Below are 18,301 nucleotides of genomic sequence, written 5' to 3'. Positions count from 1 at the left end.
CTGAACATATTCTGTGAATAAAGACTGTTGCAGCAGACCTGGGGTGAAATAGTATGAATAAGAGTCAAAAATGGCACATATGATGCAAATAATGTTGATGATGTACTGTAGATCATAGTGTTGTACAACTGATCCACGATGAACGGAATTCTTGTGTTTCCTTTACTGACTTTAATTTGCAAATGTAATGCCAAGTTAAGAGGCTTCTGTCTGTTTCTGCAAATAATCAAACCAAGTGAAAAGCTAAAACTCTAACAAGTTCCAGTGGCTACTAATGTCATGACATGTAATGCCTGGTTCCTTTTTGAAAAACATCCGTATGCATCTCATGTCAGTCATAAGAGACTCTTATAATCATTAAGAATCTCCTTCCCACCTTCTCATTTTTAACTCACTATGCTTTATTCCTGCTTTATGGGAAAGTTGTGCATCAAGGAGGAAAACCATTTACAGCTAAATTAAAGTATTACTCTATTTGACTGCTCGCAAGTACCACAAACTGATGACCATCACCACACACAGTAAGTAACAGTAATGTCTGCTTACTGTTTCCTATGTGGGCAGCCAAGTTTATCTCACATCTTGAGAAAATAAACCCGACCTCATGTGTAGAAAATGTTTTATTTTATGTTTTCTCATCAGATGAAGGACATCCTGAGTGTTGCCCCCCCCCCAGAGTTGAAATACTGTCTGTTTTCTGTCCAGTTAGCTCAATAACAAGCCTCTCCTTAGATGTGGTGATTCACAGTACAAGGCGCTAGATTCCTGTGTGGTCACCACTCACACACTTATGGAGACATGGAGAGTAGGGTTTTCCCCTGTTATGAACGTGTTGACAGAGCTATTTATCTTTGCCATGAAACCTCATCGTCGTCACTCAAACACCTACAATGTACAGTATATATACCTATAAGAGCAAATAGACCCCTCATTTACTCTACTGTCTGTTCAGCTCTTTTCACTGTCAGTTGGATTAATTTCTCAACTCTTCTAACTGAAGCAACACACATGATTCCTGACACTCAAGAAAAGTTTTAAATGTCTGTGAAATATTAAATTTTTAGCTTTTCATACAAAAGTCATCAGCCGAATACTGTATTCCTTGTTAAGAGTGCTTGTTTTGCATGGTATCAATAATGCAACAATGCTACAAAGTGCAGTGCATTTCACTGCAGACTTTCTCCTCTTACGCACACCAGATCTTACTAATGATCCAACAATCTCTTTTATTGGCCTTCCCTCTGCAGTCTCAAGTGACAGAGAGCAGGATCAGATGTACAGAGCAACATCTGAGTGTCAGGCTCTAGGACACCTCAGCAGGGTGGAAGCCTGCCAACACAGGTACTTGAAAATGAGTCCAGTTTGTGAAGGACCACCCTGCAGACTCAATGTTCCCTTAAACAGATTATAAACTTGTGCAGTCACCAGTTCTCTGTAAATCAAATTATCACCATATCTAAATAAAAACTGCAAGCATGTTGTAATGATTAATTACTGACACAATCATAAGATAATACAATACCTTATTAGAGTTTCATCAAAAGGTCAAACAAAATAAGGCTTTCTTTGTAACATTTTGCCCTTGCCTTTGTCAAACTAGGATTTGAAGTCAAGAAACTTGCTTATCTCATAAAAGGCCTCATAAAACTTGAACGGGAATAAAAGCATCGCAGCTGTCTTCTGTGATCCACATATCCACTCAAATAGTCTAAGTGTTAAAGTGTTATTTGACCACAAATCTGTCCACTATTTCTCTCTAGTTAATTTTATACATTGTGCATGCTGCACGCACACACACACACACACACACACACACACACACACACACACACACGCACACACACACACACACACACACACACACACACACACACACACACACACAGTTACACACACACACACACACACACGCACACATACACACACACACACATTAAAGAGGTCTCTTGAGAGTCTAAGAATATTTGACAGATTACACTTACAGTTTGCACCAGGCTGTTGCCACAACAAACCTGGCAGCCCAACCACTCGCTCACACACTCACTGCACATTTCACATCTATTGCACCTCATTCATTTAAATGTAGAAACACATTTTAAAACTGTATCACACTGAGACAATGTGAAGGCCTGTGATTCAGTCTTCATGTGATGTGTTAAAGAAATGCACTTATTGGGATTCACAGCTATATATAAAACGTCATTAAAAGACACTAAACGTGAGGAAACTGCAAAACAAAAGATGCATTACACTGAACATGTATGTATGTGTGCAACTGGATGTATTTCTAACTCGTATTCCTCCCTTTGCCACTTCATCTTACTCTGTTCCAGCGTATTTCTCTGATGTGCAGTACTGGCTCCGGCGATGCGTCCCCCGTGACCCACCAGCCGTACATAAACATCTCGTGCCGTGTGATTGGCTATACGCAGGTGGAGGCTACGTCGTGTTGTTATCTTCACCTGGCACCTCAAGGCTTCTGCCACTACTATCGATGAGTCTCGTTCTTCTGTAGCCTCCCCTGGGTGGAATACCTCGAGAGGCCCGGCCTGTTCCTCCTCCATCCCCTCACCCTGCAGTCTGTCTGGGGTCAGCTCGAGTCCCCCTGCCTTGCCCTGGCTCCCACAGCTCCGGGCGTCACCTATGTTGGTTCTGTCGCTAACTCCCAACTCCAAGCTGCTCTGCATGAGGCCGCCTCCAACATCACTGCTGTTTCTGTGCTCAAGAACCTCCATCATTAAGTCTGATGACGAACCTCGGTCCCAGCTGTCTGCTGCAAGACCCCCACACGCTGACTGACTGGGCTGCCAGCTGAGCTCAGACGCTGGGATGGGTACGAACACACACACACACACACACACACATGCACAAATACACACACATGCCTATACATACACACTTAGACAGACAGTGAGAGACAGCGTCACCAGACACATTCTCTCTCTCTGATACACAGACATGGTGGGCCTCTGTGAATGTCAGCGATGTTAACAAAGACTGGAGGGGCATTAGTGATGGATCAGGCCCAAAGCTGCAGTTTCTATATTTAACCAGGTGGTCCTGGCTGGAGAGGGGCAGCTAATCTAACAGTGATTACAGAGAGGCAGGCCTGACCCAGGATGGGATGGGGATCACTTTCTTTTCCTCTCTTAAAGTCTTTCTTTATCTCTATCTTTCCTTCTATCAGAAAGAGACACAAACTTTCTGCTTTTCACTAAAATACTCACCCCTCTGAGCTAATATGTGATCACAGACTGGACTGTTATGTGGCCAAATGTTAAATTATTGTGAATATAACTGTACAACACTTTGCTTGAGGAAAAAAGAAAACTTATGGTGATGGCAGGAGTGTGCGTGAGGCCTCAAATGTGAGACATGAATATGAAGCCCTGAAACATCCATGTGTGACAGCCTCAGCCAAAACGTGACTATTGGATGTGTGTGTGTGTGTGTGTGTGCACGCACGTCTCTGTATGGATTTTGGTAGATAAGAAGGGGACAAGCTGTACAAACAGAACAAGGTCAGCATTGACCTTGGGTCAGCTTCCTGTTTCCCTTCTAATGGCTGAGATTAGTGTTCTGAATATAGACAATGATCCTAGACCATCTCGAGGACACTTTATCCCAAAGTCCTTGCAGCAGCAGCCTCCTTAAAACAGTCAGCATTTGACTGTTTAAAGGCGGCTGTGCTCAAAATGAACTCATTTGTATGATTTGTCATCCGACCACGTCTTATAGGCAAAAGCGTTAATACGAGCAGCCACACTTGAAGCCTGCTGTCATGGGGAGGATGCGATAATCAATCAAATGGGGATAACAGCGCACATTTTCAGGACAATCTTCCCTCGAAGGCACTCATGGTGTTGCACTCGGTTGTACACACAAAAAGTGATGGTAAGTGAAAAATGAGCTTGAGAGAGAAATTCAACCTCTGCTGACTTTCTCACCTCCAAACACCAATTGCTGCATGAAGTGGGAACGATTGTAACTGTAACTCTCTGAAAATACAATCCAACAAGCAAACACACTTCATGTAGTAATGGGTACGCCGAGTGTACGCAGCATTTAGACTTCTCTCTCAAGTTCTCTTTTTGTATTCTACCAACTTCATCATTTTTGGGGTGTTCAACAGTGTGCAACACCTGCTGCCACCTCTGTATCTTTAAATGTGGCCATTCAGAACAGCGATAAACACTTTTAGCCTTTAGATGTACCCCGGCCTTAACCTGGCTTCATCTAAAGGATTCTATAATTGTGGTCTCCATGTAATATGCTGGTATATTTTCAGAGTGATTGGTGGTTCTCTGTTTTAAATACCTTCAGGATTCAGTCCTCTGATTGACCAAACACCAAAGTGTGATCATCTAACTTACTATCATCTTCCAAATCTGGGTAAAACCGGGTTGACGAAGGGCTTTTAGTTGTTCTGGGAAACATGTAGTCAATCTGTCAGAATCTGATCAGGAAATAGGAGGATGCAAGATCTAAAACTTGTCCATAACAGCTTATTACTTCACTTACATGCTTTTAATATATTTAAGATAATAAACAAATAAAATATTTCCTACTTTATTGACTAGTATACAACACAGAGGGGCAGGAAATGCAGGAAATGAGGCGTTTTCAAATTGAATCTCATGTCATTACTCAGCCTGTATCCTGTCAGTGGTGCATGAGGCTCTTCATTTGATGACTACCTCCTGCCCCTCCCAAACTAACCAACTCAGACAGCCGAGATGGTTACTGCTGCAGCTCTTTGACCCTGAGCCAAGACAGAATTGATTTTCCTCTAAATGGGATAAGGGAGATATGAAAAAGAGAGAGAGAGAGGAGGAGAGGAGAAAGAGAGGCGAAAGAAAGTGAGAGGATGGTCGTAAATTCTGTCAGAGGAGGCGAAGAAGTTTGAAGAGAGTGATGACATAAACGGTATGGTCGGACTTTACATGTGTGAAGCCCTAAAGGGTGGGGTCGATATGTGAGAGTGAAGGAAGGTGAGGGAGGGAAGGTGTAAAAGATGGAGGGAAGGAGGGGGGGAAGGAGTTAGGTAATAAGAGAGGGAGGACTCCATGACTGTGAAAGACAAAAGGTCAAGTCCTGTGGTGTGAGGAGAGCATTGGTTGGATGGATGGATGAAGGAAAAGAGAAGACAAAATACAGCAACAATAACTCAGTGGTACAGACAGGATCTTTGCAAAGTGGTTTTATCGCTTTCCAGAGCATCATTTCCAGTAAGGATGGGGTGGACATGTGGCCCTCACTTTGAAAATCACATTTTTTTGTTTCAGTCAGATGTACTCACTGAAATCATTTTAAACAGTATCCAGCTGCCAAACTACAGATGATAGAAAATGGACTGATTTGATAAAAACTCATCTACTGTAGGTTATTACCATCTACTCACTGCACTGTTTTGTGAACTGTCCTGGGTTTTGTCTGCCAGGTTACAAGCTGCTGTAAACTTCTGAATGGTGGGCTCCCTTCAGACATTACTCAGGGTAGGAGAAAGTACTGCCAACTCCTCTCATGTTTTTGGGTAAAAATTGATTTACAGATAATATTCTCCTAAGAAGATGCTAGGATTAAACATCAGTCAAAAACAAGCAGCTGGGGGCTCCCAACCTTTTAGCCTGATGTACCACCACAGCCTCAGATGAGCCCAAATACCACTTCATCACCACTATCGTGCTCCAAATGTGTTTAATTTTAATATGGATATATTCAACACTGTTAATCATATAAAAATTGATCATTTGATCCTGGCATTCACAATTTTTATTATCTTTCTTTTGGTCAAAGTTTGTATTTGTGCTACTACCACTTTGAGTGGCACTGAGTCAGGCTGGTGGTAGGCATGTTCTGTGCTGTCAGCCTGTGTTAGTAGTTTATTGGTTATTGCGATGATAAACATACTTAAAATAAACCAACTTTTAATGCTATTTCTTTGTTTGTTTTCCTCCTTAACACAAATATTTGGATAGAATTTCTGTTTTCTTTCAAATTAATTGAGTTACTACTAAATCTTCCATGTGCCTTCTGACCATTGCCCCCTGGTGTTCACGTACTCCTGGTTGGTTGAAGAACATCCGACTGTAATGAATCCCCCATGTCACCCTCCCTACTTTATTTAGTTTTACATTCCTTCTGTAATCTGACCTTCGATTTGTCTTACATTCATCCTCACTTCCTCCTTTTATGCTTTGCCACACACGCTCCCCCATCTCCCTCTCTCCTGTGCATCCTTACATTCACATTGAGCCTGTGGCGAACATCCTCCTTCACCTTTGTTTATTCTCTCAGCCCTACAGTCCGTTTTCTCCTCTCTCATATTCTCCCTGTCCCAGCTTTTGTATTGTCTTGTGTAATGTACCCTCCGCTCTTCCTACCTCCTTTACAACAAGATTTATGCTTCGATCAGATAATAGGTTGCAGTGGAGAGTGTCTGGAATAATAACTGAGAAAAAAAGAGACAGAGAATAACGATAAAATGCAAAAAACGTCTTGAGGGAAACACTAAAGCCCGCTGTGTTGTGAATACCCTTTATGGATTACATAAATCTACTCTGAGAAGGTAGTGTCCTGAGGAAAAAAGCCTTAAAATACCAAATACCAGCTAGTCTGTGCTGCTTCATCGCTCCGCTCGGCCACATCACCACATAACAAGAATAAAAACACTCTTCTCTTATTCCATGCTATCATGGAGAGAGAGCTGATCCTCACCACTACATACTCCTACTTTATATGATCTTTTGGTAACATTATATTTTGTGGATTCATAAACTCTGAATAATTTCCTGAGACATTTCCTAGAAAGAAACTAGATAATATGGGACAAATTATAGGGAAAAAGACTTAGTTTAATTGGAACTGGATTTTAATCAATTGCAATTGTAACTGAGTCTTTTAGTCGTTTGTGCACAGCAGGTCAGCTGAACATCAAAAAATGTTAAATGTGACTACAGGCAAGCATACAATTCAACATGAATGGAGACTAAAGGTTCCATTCATACTGTAAATGAATAATGAATACAAATTTATTTGGGTTTGAATTAAGCTTTTCTTTCACAGAAAATCCAGCTCTCCCAATCATTTGTACCAAATTACATCCTTTGATCCCAGAAACTTTGGAGGAATGATTAGGAAATAACACACATGTAAAATAAAGAATTACCTATTTGTTTTATGTGATAAACACAATAAACATGACTGGGTAGTGCAACTTTTTCAGACCACAGCACCATAATTATAATTGTTGTGTTACTATAACAACCTTGCATTGTCATTAGCTGAGGTGTTCTAATGTTTTAATATTTTTAAAAAATATAAAACATGATTCATTCAAATGCCACCTCAATTTAATGTGGTGAAATTATATTAAAAATGCACAATAAATGCAGAATGGCCCTGAAACGTTGGGCAAATAGGCTTTTTTTTTTTTTAAATAATCAAAGTGATACTAGGATTGAAATGTGGAAAAACGGTTAAATAATGCTACAAATAAAATAAAATAAAAAAAACTGGAAGGATGATTACACACACACACACAAACACATTGTATACAGTATCCAAGGTTCACTAACAAATTTCAGCCATTACAGCAAAGCATGGATGTGCTCAACTTCCATTTTTATGATGCAACCACTAAATGATGCAACCTTTGAACCTTCATAAACACACATAAGCAGAGAAATGAACAAACAACAGCTTGCATTTACACTCATAAGAGTGAAGAGAAAGAGAGAAATAACAGAAACAGACTCTTTGGAGCTGAATAAATTACTTCTAATTGACTTTTCTATTAATTATAACCCACACATGGTCTATGGTTCTGTTTCTGTGATGTTGCAAAGTGTACATTCCCCTGCAAAATACACACACATGCAGACACAGGCATGGTGGTGACCCCAGGGAGGATCATGGAAAGGGTATTTTTAGCATGCTGCGATTGGTGTCTCCAGGGAGACAAGACTGATGGAGGGATGGAGCATCAGCTGCTCAATTAACGCTCTGTCTGTGTGAGTGTTGGGCATGTGCGTGTGCTTCTTCCTACATAAGAGAGACTCCATGTGACTTTCCTGAGGTCTGTGGCAGGAGGGCATGTGTGTATGTGTGTGTGTGTGTGTGTGTGTGTGTGTGTGGACTAAGATGTATCCTCATACCATTGTCGGGGGCCGTCTCTTCATATTCGTTGGTGGAGGGCAGTGCAGGTACCAGCGGTTCCATGTTCATAATGAGGTTTTTATGGCTCAGAGAGTTAAAACTTCGACTCTGACCAAACTGGGCTCTGAAAACACAAACATCAACAACAGATGTTGCTGTATTTTCAAGATTATTCTTTGCACATTTTGAGGTCAATATAGGGAGTATAATTTGATTTTTTCCAAGCAGTATCCCTCAGAGATGGAGTATTAAATAAGTAAGCATGACATTTTCAATAAATGTTTTCTGCAGCAGCTGTGTGAGCAAGTGCAGGTGATTTGTCTTTACCTGCACACCTCAGGCGGCTCTCTCTGAATCTTAGAGCTGGCTTCAATCACCTCTTTGGCTACTCTTCCACTGACAAACACACATATTGAAAGACACGGAGAACAAGAAACAAAGGTTCAACTGCTGTAAAAAATACAGTAATTTATATTTCTCCATGTTGTATTTTTCAAATTTCAATCACAAAAGGCTTTAAAAGACAGACTTTAAAAGCAAAGATTGAGACAAAGGTCAGAAAGACCTGACAATAAGCATTGACAGGTCATTACAAGCAAGTCTATAAAAGTGTGTTTCACAAATCAATCACCTCTTGTTTTTAGAAGAACTAATCAGACTTCAGGTCCTCAGGCTTTGTGCTAACAGGTTTGTGATAAGACTTTGTGTCAGACTAGTCTGTGCCTTAAAAGTTAAAGGATGAAATCTAGAAATCAATTTTGAAACTGAAATTGTGCCTTAAGTCTGATGTTTTTGTTGTTTCCATGTCAATATTCTAGCTGCTGTAAATAGTAAAGACATTTTGCAGGTATGTCAAAGGAGAACCATGTAATCTTTCATCAGCTTTGCAGTTGTTGCTCATAATCATTTCTGTTTCTAAGCTGCTGAGGAGGTAGTTTCCTGCCAGCAGGGTCAGCAGCTCCATTAGTCTGATTGTTGGGCGTGTGGAGTTTCTGGACTCTGACCACTTTGTTTCAAGCCAGCAGGCTCCACTATCCCACCTCTTAGTCTATTGTTGCTGAGATTGATGGTTAGGTCGTAAATTAGAGAGTGAAATGATACATCTGGGGTGGTAGACACCCACTTGAGAGTACAGGAGACAGCAACATCAATACTATGTGCTTATGCTGGAAAATGCTGTAAGAACAGGGATCACCTGGTCCAATAAATATCTAATCTGCTCTGCTTTATGAAAATTGCCTTGGTTTGTGGACTACACATCTGTTCCTCTTTTGCATTTGCAGAAATTCTCATATTTCAGAATAAAGTCCATCATATGTTATTACTCATCTTTGAGCCCTTGAGCCAAACTGGTTTAGCTAGCTGATGAAATGGAGCGGCGTGAAGTGTAAGCCCAGTAAAGAGCTTTGTCTGAGAAGGGAATCAGGGGCTAACATGGCTTCAATGACAGACTTATATAGAGGCTTTCCTGTGATATTAGGGTCAGTAAATCACAGAAATCAATGCCTAGCTTCATGTAGGTGCTGATGTACAAAGATGGGGAAGTAGCATTTGGATCTACAGATCTACAGTAAGTAAAATATGTAAGGTTACAGAAGGAAAAGGTCACTATGATTAGTGGATTTTTGTCACTCTGGCAGGAAATACTTGAAATGAAATGAAATATTATCAACAGTAAAATGTAATGTAAGGACTGTAGGGTGAATTTACATGAGCTGAAATCTGTCAAGTGGTTAAATCTGACTCTGTATCTTATATCTCCCCCTGCTGTCATTGGTCAAATTTCTGCATAAATTTAACTTCTCTTGTGTGGTTCTCCTTTTGTATGTGTCTGTTTTCAAACTCTATAATTATGTAAAAAATCTGTCATTGTATTGTATGTAAAAAAGAAAGAAGTATGCGCCCTCTTATGAAAACCAACCTGAATGTTTCTCACCTGTATCTGAACCTGCTCCCTTTGAAGAAGATGTTGCTGCTAGAAACAGTCTTTATCTGACTCGACTTCGCACACCTGTCAGAAAGACAGGATGGGAAACAAAAGGAAACACATACAAAGAACATTATTATCATTATCATTATTACAAAGCATCTGAGGCACAAACACTGAACAATTCATCCTTGTAAAAACTTTTTCATGGGTTTTTGTTTGTGATTGCAACTTGAAGCTACATGAGTGGCTGTTGGTAGTGACTTGCTGTGCTTAGTGAGCAGAATGTAAAGGTGTTTCAATGTGCACTATTTAAAATGTTTATGTTGTAGGTCAAACCTTCATGTCTGGTTCAGCATCATTTATCATGCGAAACCAGACTCCAGAGGCTCAGCAGCAGTGGAGCGGGTACAGTCTGTGTCTGCAGCTCTGCTTGGCCTGTGTGTGTGTGTGTTCTCAAAGCTCTGGTTGGCTGCCATTTACAAATGCAATCCACTCTGATTTGATTAAGCGGCTCTGTTGCTTGTCTGACATCTGAGATGACATCCACTACCTCTCTGTCCGCCTCTCACAGACACATGAGCTGCTGTCATTAAGAAGTCGATAACCAGTTACACAAGCAGGAGCTGTTCCCAGAAAACTGTATAACTTTATAGCTATGTCTTCCTTTTGTTAGATTATTTAAATGTTATGTAATTTTAAACAAGATGACACAATATCTAGGGGATATTGGCTCATTGCAGAAGCAAATACAGTAGAAAACAGCAGATACAGCAAAGGAAAATCATGCTCAAATATTTCAAAACTAAAACATACTAGAGTAAGTAAAAGAAGATATGAGTAAACTGTATATGGGAAAGTAACGGTTGTGGAAACAGCGCAGTAAAGGGGGAGAGGTAGACCCTCAGAGTGATTGACAGTCTGGAGGAGGGAGGGCACCATGAAGAGATCAGTCACGAAGCAGCAAGCAATTTGTGTCAAACCTTTGGAAAATCTTGTCTCCTTCAACCTTCTGTCTCCTTATTACATCTGACCAGCCGTATATAGTCAGTCCTTCTCATCTGACTCCACACCTACACAGAACCTCCTTTTCTCTTTGAAGCACCTCCTCTCAGTTTCAAACACATATTTTTCAGGATTTAAAGTCCATTTATAATCCAGGGTGTTGTTTGAAAAATCAGTTTGTCTTCACGGGAAACTGTGATGTGATGTCCTCGATTTTCCACGAGGATGCACTCTCGCAGTCTTGAGTGCCTTGAAAACAGGATCTGTCAGTTGACAACACGACCACGAGGTCCACTCAAAAGCTGTCAGTGGAGCTTTTGATTGCATCTTCCTCAGCAGATGAAGCTGCCCTGTTGTTAAAGAATTTCAGATGTTTACACTTCTGTTTTTTTTTTTCTGAAAACTTTAGGGACTTCTTTTCCATGTTGCCTTACAGTAACAGTTGAGATCGGAGGTTCAGTCCTGACATCTTGTACAGAGGTACAAGATCTTATTCTGCTTTTTAAAATCACTCACATTTTAAGTTGATGGAAGAAAGAAAAAAGGTTCAAGTCTCATTAAGCTGCTGGGTTTGTGCATTATTCAATATAATCACAAGGCCAACATCTTCTTCTGTATGACCAACAAGGTCATTTAACTGCTTTGCTGATATTGAACCCATTCTCTCGCTCTTGCCTTCACCCCAAACTTGTTTTTATTCCTGACATGACCAGTAGTCTCAATAGTCTCTGTGGATTCAGAGCGATGGCCTCGGAGCGATCTGCTGCTCCCCGGTGAAGGACAGAAGCATATTGTAGCAGAGTCACAGAGACGTAGGTGAAAATAAGGTGACAGATTGATAAAAATGAAAGAGGAACATGAAGGAAAGCAAAATGTTGCAAGGTGTGAATGCTAAACAGATAAAGTAAAAAAACATTTTAATAAATTCAAGAACTGCTGCAACAGTTACACACTAGATCAGCGCCATCTTGGTTAAATATTTATAATGTGTGATAATTATATGTTCCTCGTATTAACTCAACTCACATTTTGGGAATGGTAAGTATCTTTTTAAGAAAATTACATTTATTTAGGGCAAGGGACATTGTTGGAAGAGACATTTTGGGGTGGAATAATCCTGCACAGCAGCTATCTGAGTTCAAGACCAGCTCAATAAATCTCCTGTGTATGTGGGAGTGTTTGTGTGTGTGTGTTTGTGTGTGAGTTTTTATGCATGCAGACACACTTGTAAAAGGCCTGGTTCTCCACCCCGCACTTCCATAAGTGCTTGCACGCTGCAGGGGTCGAGGTGTGAAATGTCAACACCAGTTTCTTCTGCAGAGAAAAGGACAAAAAGAGAGAGAGAGAGCGACAGCGAGGATAAGAAAGGAGATTACCGAAAAGACATGTGAATAAGGACGAGAGAAGTGCTGAACACAATGAGAGGGAGCTGTGCAAAATGCTGACCCACAGACCAAAATCTGTAAGCTTAGCAAGATGTAAGACAGATATACTGATTTAGCCACAGTGCTCAGTAGTAAAAGGGTCTGCAGCTAGCAGAGCAGACTTTATGGGCTTGGAGGAGGAGGGATATATTCCTGTAAGTGTCTGGCTTTCAGTCCTGTGAGTCTGGTAATATGAGATACCAGATCAATGCTGCTCAAAGAGGGTAGGGCATGAAAGAAAGAGGGAGAGAAGAAACAGTGAGATCAATAACATGGGAATGAGTTACTGTAACACAGTAACAACCAGTGATGTCAAAAGCCAATACATTTTATTTAGAAAAAAAAGTGTGGGGCCTTGAATCAAGAACCGGTCCAGACAGCCTGACTATACGGTTTATAGTTGATCCAGTTTGTTCCTTTTTCCTGACATGGCTCAGTCAGCTGTATTGCCCAGCCCCCTCTGTGTCACAGATCAGCTTATATTAGGCATGTAGTTGATTACAAAGTGATTTACACACATGTACTGCAGTGGCCATGTGTGTGTGCGGTCACAGGCGTGTGAAAGTACCAGAACATACTGGTAACAAATTGTCTTGTGGTCCCACTTTGGATGACTTGCAAAAATGATCAATAAAGCACAACTTAACATGTTTTAATGCTAACATAACTTATCCTAACTGAAAAGATACATTCATATGTACTAGTATTTTTATTTAACTGGTCACTTAAAGGGGACATATCATGCACATTTCCAGATCTATATTTATAATCTGGGGCTTTACTAGTATATCTTCGCATGATTTACAGATGAAAAAACTCTTTATTTATCTTATACTGGTCCTTTATGCAGCCACTCAGTTCAGCCTTTGTCTGAAACAGGCCGTTTTAGCTCCTGTCTCTTTAAGGCCTTCTCCCAATGAGCCCACTCTGTTCTGATTAATTAACTGCATCTCGGCAGACTTGAGAGGCTACGTAAACATACAGTAGTAATCAGATTTCACTTCTTTTTCTCGTTCTTTACTCAAAATGGAAACTTTTCAAATACATCTGTAAAAGTTTGAACCTGAATCTGATAAGAAAATATGCAAGTGGACGAACGCGAACACCCCGTGAAACAACCTTAGCAACAAAAGGCTACAGAACGGACGGCCTGTGGGCATGCATAAACAATCTGATGCCATCACGAGGAGAAAGTAGAGCAAAAATTGCAAATGAAGCATTCAGGGCAGGTTAAAGTCTCAGCTTTTGACTTGCAGGGAGCATTTTTACATATGTTCTCCTCCAATTTTGGACCTTTACTATGTTTAACATAAACATCTGACATCATAACTGTATAAAAATAACAGAAAATCACAATAAAAACCATACGTCCCCTTTAAGAAGCTTAAAGAAAGGAATAAAATAGCACCAGACTTTGGACTGTTGCTGTTTCAAGCATCATGAAGTATTAAAAAGTTGCCATCAGCTCAAAGTGGGACAGATAAACTGTAATGTAAAGTGTTCCAGGATAAATAACAGAGGTGAGGGCAACGAGTGAAGTCATGCAGTGACGGATCATACAGTTGAACAATCTGCTCAGAACAGATGACACGTCAATGCACCATTCAAACCCTGATAAAATACAGAAAACAGATTGTCATAGAAATTAATACACACACACGCTCACACACACAGTCAAAATGAAGGAATCCAACAGTTTTCTGAACACAATGTCTGACATTAAATGAGATGACACAGGCAGATATAGATTATGCATCATAATATCACATAATCTTCATGTCGTTTACTGATAGTAGAGCTATGAAGCTTATTTGTATACAATGATGAGACTAATCACACAAAACAGGTACGCTAACTGAAATTTCAACCATATAACAGAACATTGACAAAGACGCAGATGAGCTACAAATACCTAAATAATAATCAATGAATTGAAAGTGCACAAAAAAATGTAAAATACGAAAATGATATAAAACAAAACAACACTGAACAACCAAATAATGAAAACAGAAAAAGACAGAAGATGTTCCCCAGTCATAAAGTGAGGTGAGGGGCAGGACTGTAGGGAGAGGCATCAAATTTAGGAGTTTTCTGCTATTATTATTATTATTATTATTATTGTTATTATTACTTGTATTTACTCACCAGTGATGACTATGACACACAGAGAGAAGAGACAGAAACACAAAGATAAAACTGCATCTTCAGCCGTTCATGAGTTGCCAAACAGACAAACAGGCACACAGACTGACAAATTAAGCAGAGATGAGAGAGCTGATTTAAGCTTCTGTAATGAAGAGAATAATTATGAGATTGACCGACTGACTGATTGATTGATTGATTGATCGATGGATCGACTGGCTAGTTGGTAGATTGAAGAGCAACCCAGCGTCAACTACAGTAATGACCACATTTGAGCGTTTTATGGGACCTCTAACTGAACCGACAAGGGTGAATGTGTGAGTCAAACAGCGATGTGAGACACAGTCAGCTGTAGTCCTTTGAAAATGAAGGCAGTATGCACAAATATGAGGCATAACGCACCAAAGTTGCTGCTCAGAATCTACCACAGCTCCGCACAGGATGACAAACATCGGGGGGGAAATGAAACACGTGTCCCAAATGCAAGACACCTGTTCTAGTTATAATTACAACTTTTAATCTGCGTCAGTTTCTGCGAGTTATGTCATACGTATATCTTATATTTGGCAAAGATTTTGGCCTTTATTGGTATAAAGAAGGAGTCTTATATTTGGGTAACAAGTCGACACATAATACCGTATGAGTGAGGAGGTTATAAACACACCCACCATCCTGTTACAGTGAATCCTGCCTGTTAAGGAGATCTGAAACAGCGACACGCATATACAGTGTGTGATGGTGGACAGGATTACATAGACAAACAGTACAGTTTCATAGCACATTTATCTGATGTAACCATTACACAGATGAAGAAAGGGAACAGGGAAGGAAGGAAGGAGGAAAGACAGAAAGAAGGATGTAGAGTGCACACTCAGAGGTCACTAACATGAAACTAAATCCAAACGAACACAGACAGTCAATATGCAACTATAACAAGTACTGAACTCCGCTAATGTTAGAGGTTGGGGTTTAACAGGTCAACATGATGATGACTTTAGTGTCATAAAGACTACACAATTCATCATCATGATGGAGGAAACTACAAAGCACATTTTATTCTTCATCTTTACCCTTTAGAGGAGACGCTGCTGCATGCAGGAAGACGCTGCACTCACCTCTTTCTGAATCCCAATGACGTAAAAGGTTTTCCCTTCAAACTTCAGCTTGCTGACATCAGCCCTGTAAAAAAAACAGTGTTATGACTTTAAAAAATATCCTCGTAATCAGGGTCTAAATAGGCTGAATGATAATATTAATTTCACTTAAGAGCTGGGTTCATTAGTAATAATACTGATTTAAATTTCTATTATAAGATCAGAAACAAAAAAAAATCTTCACTCTTCAGGATAGGATAAATGTGCAGTATAATTGTTTTTATTTAACAACTCTGTGATCACTTTACAACACATGCCAACAATATTTTATGAAAATTTCATTGCATTTATTTTCTGTAAAACTGTGTATATTTAGTTTTTACTACATAGTAGAACAACGTACCTTGTCGTGAACAAAATTTCAAATACCTCTCACATCTCTCTAAACATCAACTTACACATTGAATGATCCTTTCTTGCTTTACAGTAAATTATGGATCAGTATCCTGTTTCTAATTATGGTAGCAGGATCGTTTTTTTTCCTCATTGTGAGTTTAACTTATTGAAAAGCAACATTTTTGAAGGTGTCCCAGGTCCATTTTTTCATCCATAAGAGCATAGAAATGACTCTGCTCCCATCATAATCAACCAGCACTGATTACTAAAATGCAGTAAAAAAAATACCCACATGTAAACCATCAGTAAAAACAACATAAAAAAACATCCAAACAACAATATCAAAGTTAAATAGATTAAATTACCAATTTACTTCTTTACAAAACTCATTTTAAATGGCTCCTTGTAAACATCACATTAACTTGTATTTGACATGACACACGGAGTGAGAGAAGTGTAATGTTGTTTTCATGTATACTGTAGGTATAATTTCCATGCTAACAGATTTGTATTATGACTTAGGAACAAATTTCTACCATTTCAGAAGATGGATCCTCTTGTTTCCCTGGAAGACCACAAAACCTGTGGCTGTGAACCCGAGAAAAGCTGTGGAGCCTGTAAAATCCTGCACACGCACAAACACACGCAGAGAGAGGCAGCACATGGAATTATGGGATACAGGTGGACTGTAATGATAATAATAATAATAATCTCCATGACAATGGCACCTACACAAATATCACTTTTTTATTTTAAACTTCAACCTCCCAATTTGTAATAACCGGCATCAAGGTCAAGACAGAGGAAACAGAGAACATGTAGACTCTTGATGAAGCCGATAAAGACTATTAGGAGGCAAAATGAAACCAATAACATCTACAGAGTGACAGCAGAACACAATATGCTCCTGTCACTCTGTTGTTGTTTTTTTATCTCCAGATTTCCTCTCTGTGTATCTCTGTAATTCACTCTCTTTCCTTCTCTATGTTCATTTCCCTGCTTCATCTCTGTGATGCCGGATCCTCCCAGATCGTGGGGCGTGATTTTGCAGTTTCCATTTCCAGCAAACCAAATTAAAAACAGCCTCTCTGACAAGAGTGGGGCAGATAAAGGGGATCCTCTCCAACAGCTAGAATTTAAATATCTCGTTAATCTGCTTAGCATGCTTTGATACGCCTGTCCATAAGAGGGTGTCCCTATTTCACACTTTGACTGGGTGGGGGATGAACAGAGTGAAGGCAAGAATGAGCTGTTAAATATTGTTTTTGTGTGTCAGATTCAGTCTTAATAGTACACGAAAAACACCAAGAAATGCACGAGCAGTACTTATATCAAAGTAGGAACAAAAGCACCTCAGTGTCCGATGAACACAGGATGGTCAGTAGATTGACTAACTAACTAAAGATTTCCAGTGTTACTGTAATAGCAAAAGATTGACTTACTGAAGCCATAGTTTTCTCTGACCAATCAATAAGAATATTGATTCCTGAAACAGCTGGTTTCTGTGCAGACCAGATTTCTTTTGTTTGTGTCATCAAAGGTGAAAATCTAAACAAGCACCAGAAACTGACCCTTCCTCGAGCAATGTCACTGCTCTCTTGTTGACCCCTTGCTGAAAGGCTGCTGTAGAGTTAATCATGTGTGTAGTCGCCCGTTTAATATGCAAATTGAGGGCAAAGAAGCAAAGGGCGAAGAGGACAGGTGAGTATATGGTGTGTTATTAGCACGGTCATGCTCTCCTTGAAGCCTGAATTTGTATTTCCTTCCTGAACAACTTTAGCAGTAATTTACTCATCTAGATGAACTTCTACGTAAATATGCTTTTAATCAATAATGTTTTGTTATGTAATGTGAAACAGTTTACGCCTTGGGACAATATCACCATTGACTATCAGATAAACACTAAAAACATGTAACTAACAGTAACAAGATGAAGTGTAATTTCTTCATTTTACTGTAACTGTAATGAACTGTAAAAATAACCAGTATAACCATAACCTCAAGTTTCATTATTACATGATGAGCACAACGTTCACACTGACTTTGTCCATTCATAGGGGTTAAAGGTTAGAGCCAACGCCATACAAGGAGACAAACAACAATTCATGACAAAGGTTTAAATATAAGGTGCCTTTTACAGCAGCAACACATTTTTA

At 39.7% G+C, this 18,301-nt stretch overlaps 1 protein-coding gene across 2 annotated transcripts in view; it reads right to left on the bottom strand.

The window, feature by feature from the left end:
• frmd3 (FERM domain containing 3) overlaps positions 1-18,301 on the bottom strand; it is a 56,599-nt gene that overhangs the window by 9,283 nt on the left and 29,015 nt on the right. For both annotated transcript variants that reach the window (XM_067611938.1, XM_067611947.1), the window contains exons 8-13: positions 16,682-16,770; positions 15,771-15,834; positions 12,315-12,403; positions 10,094-10,168; positions 8,485-8,553; positions 8,157-8,281 (exon numbers count right to left, since the gene is read on the bottom strand). In XM_067611938.1, coding sequence (XP_067468039.1) covers positions 8,157-8,281; positions 8,485-8,553; positions 10,094-10,168; positions 12,315-12,403; positions 15,771-15,834; positions 16,682-16,770 — 511 coding nt within the window. The remainder of the gene's footprint in view (positions 1-8,156; positions 8,282-8,484; positions 8,554-10,093; positions 10,169-12,314; positions 12,404-15,770; positions 15,835-16,681; positions 16,771-18,301) is intronic.

The sequence above is a fragment of the Thunnus thynnus genome, chromosome 2 (genome assembly GCF_963924715.1).
Source record: "Thunnus thynnus chromosome 2, fThuThy2.1, whole genome shotgun sequence".
Lineage (NCBI taxonomy): Eukaryota > Metazoa > Chordata > Actinopteri > Scombriformes > Scombridae > Thunnus > Thunnus thynnus.
The sequence above is the reverse complement of the archived record's forward strand: the minus strand, read 5'-3'. Positions and strand labels throughout refer to the sequence as shown.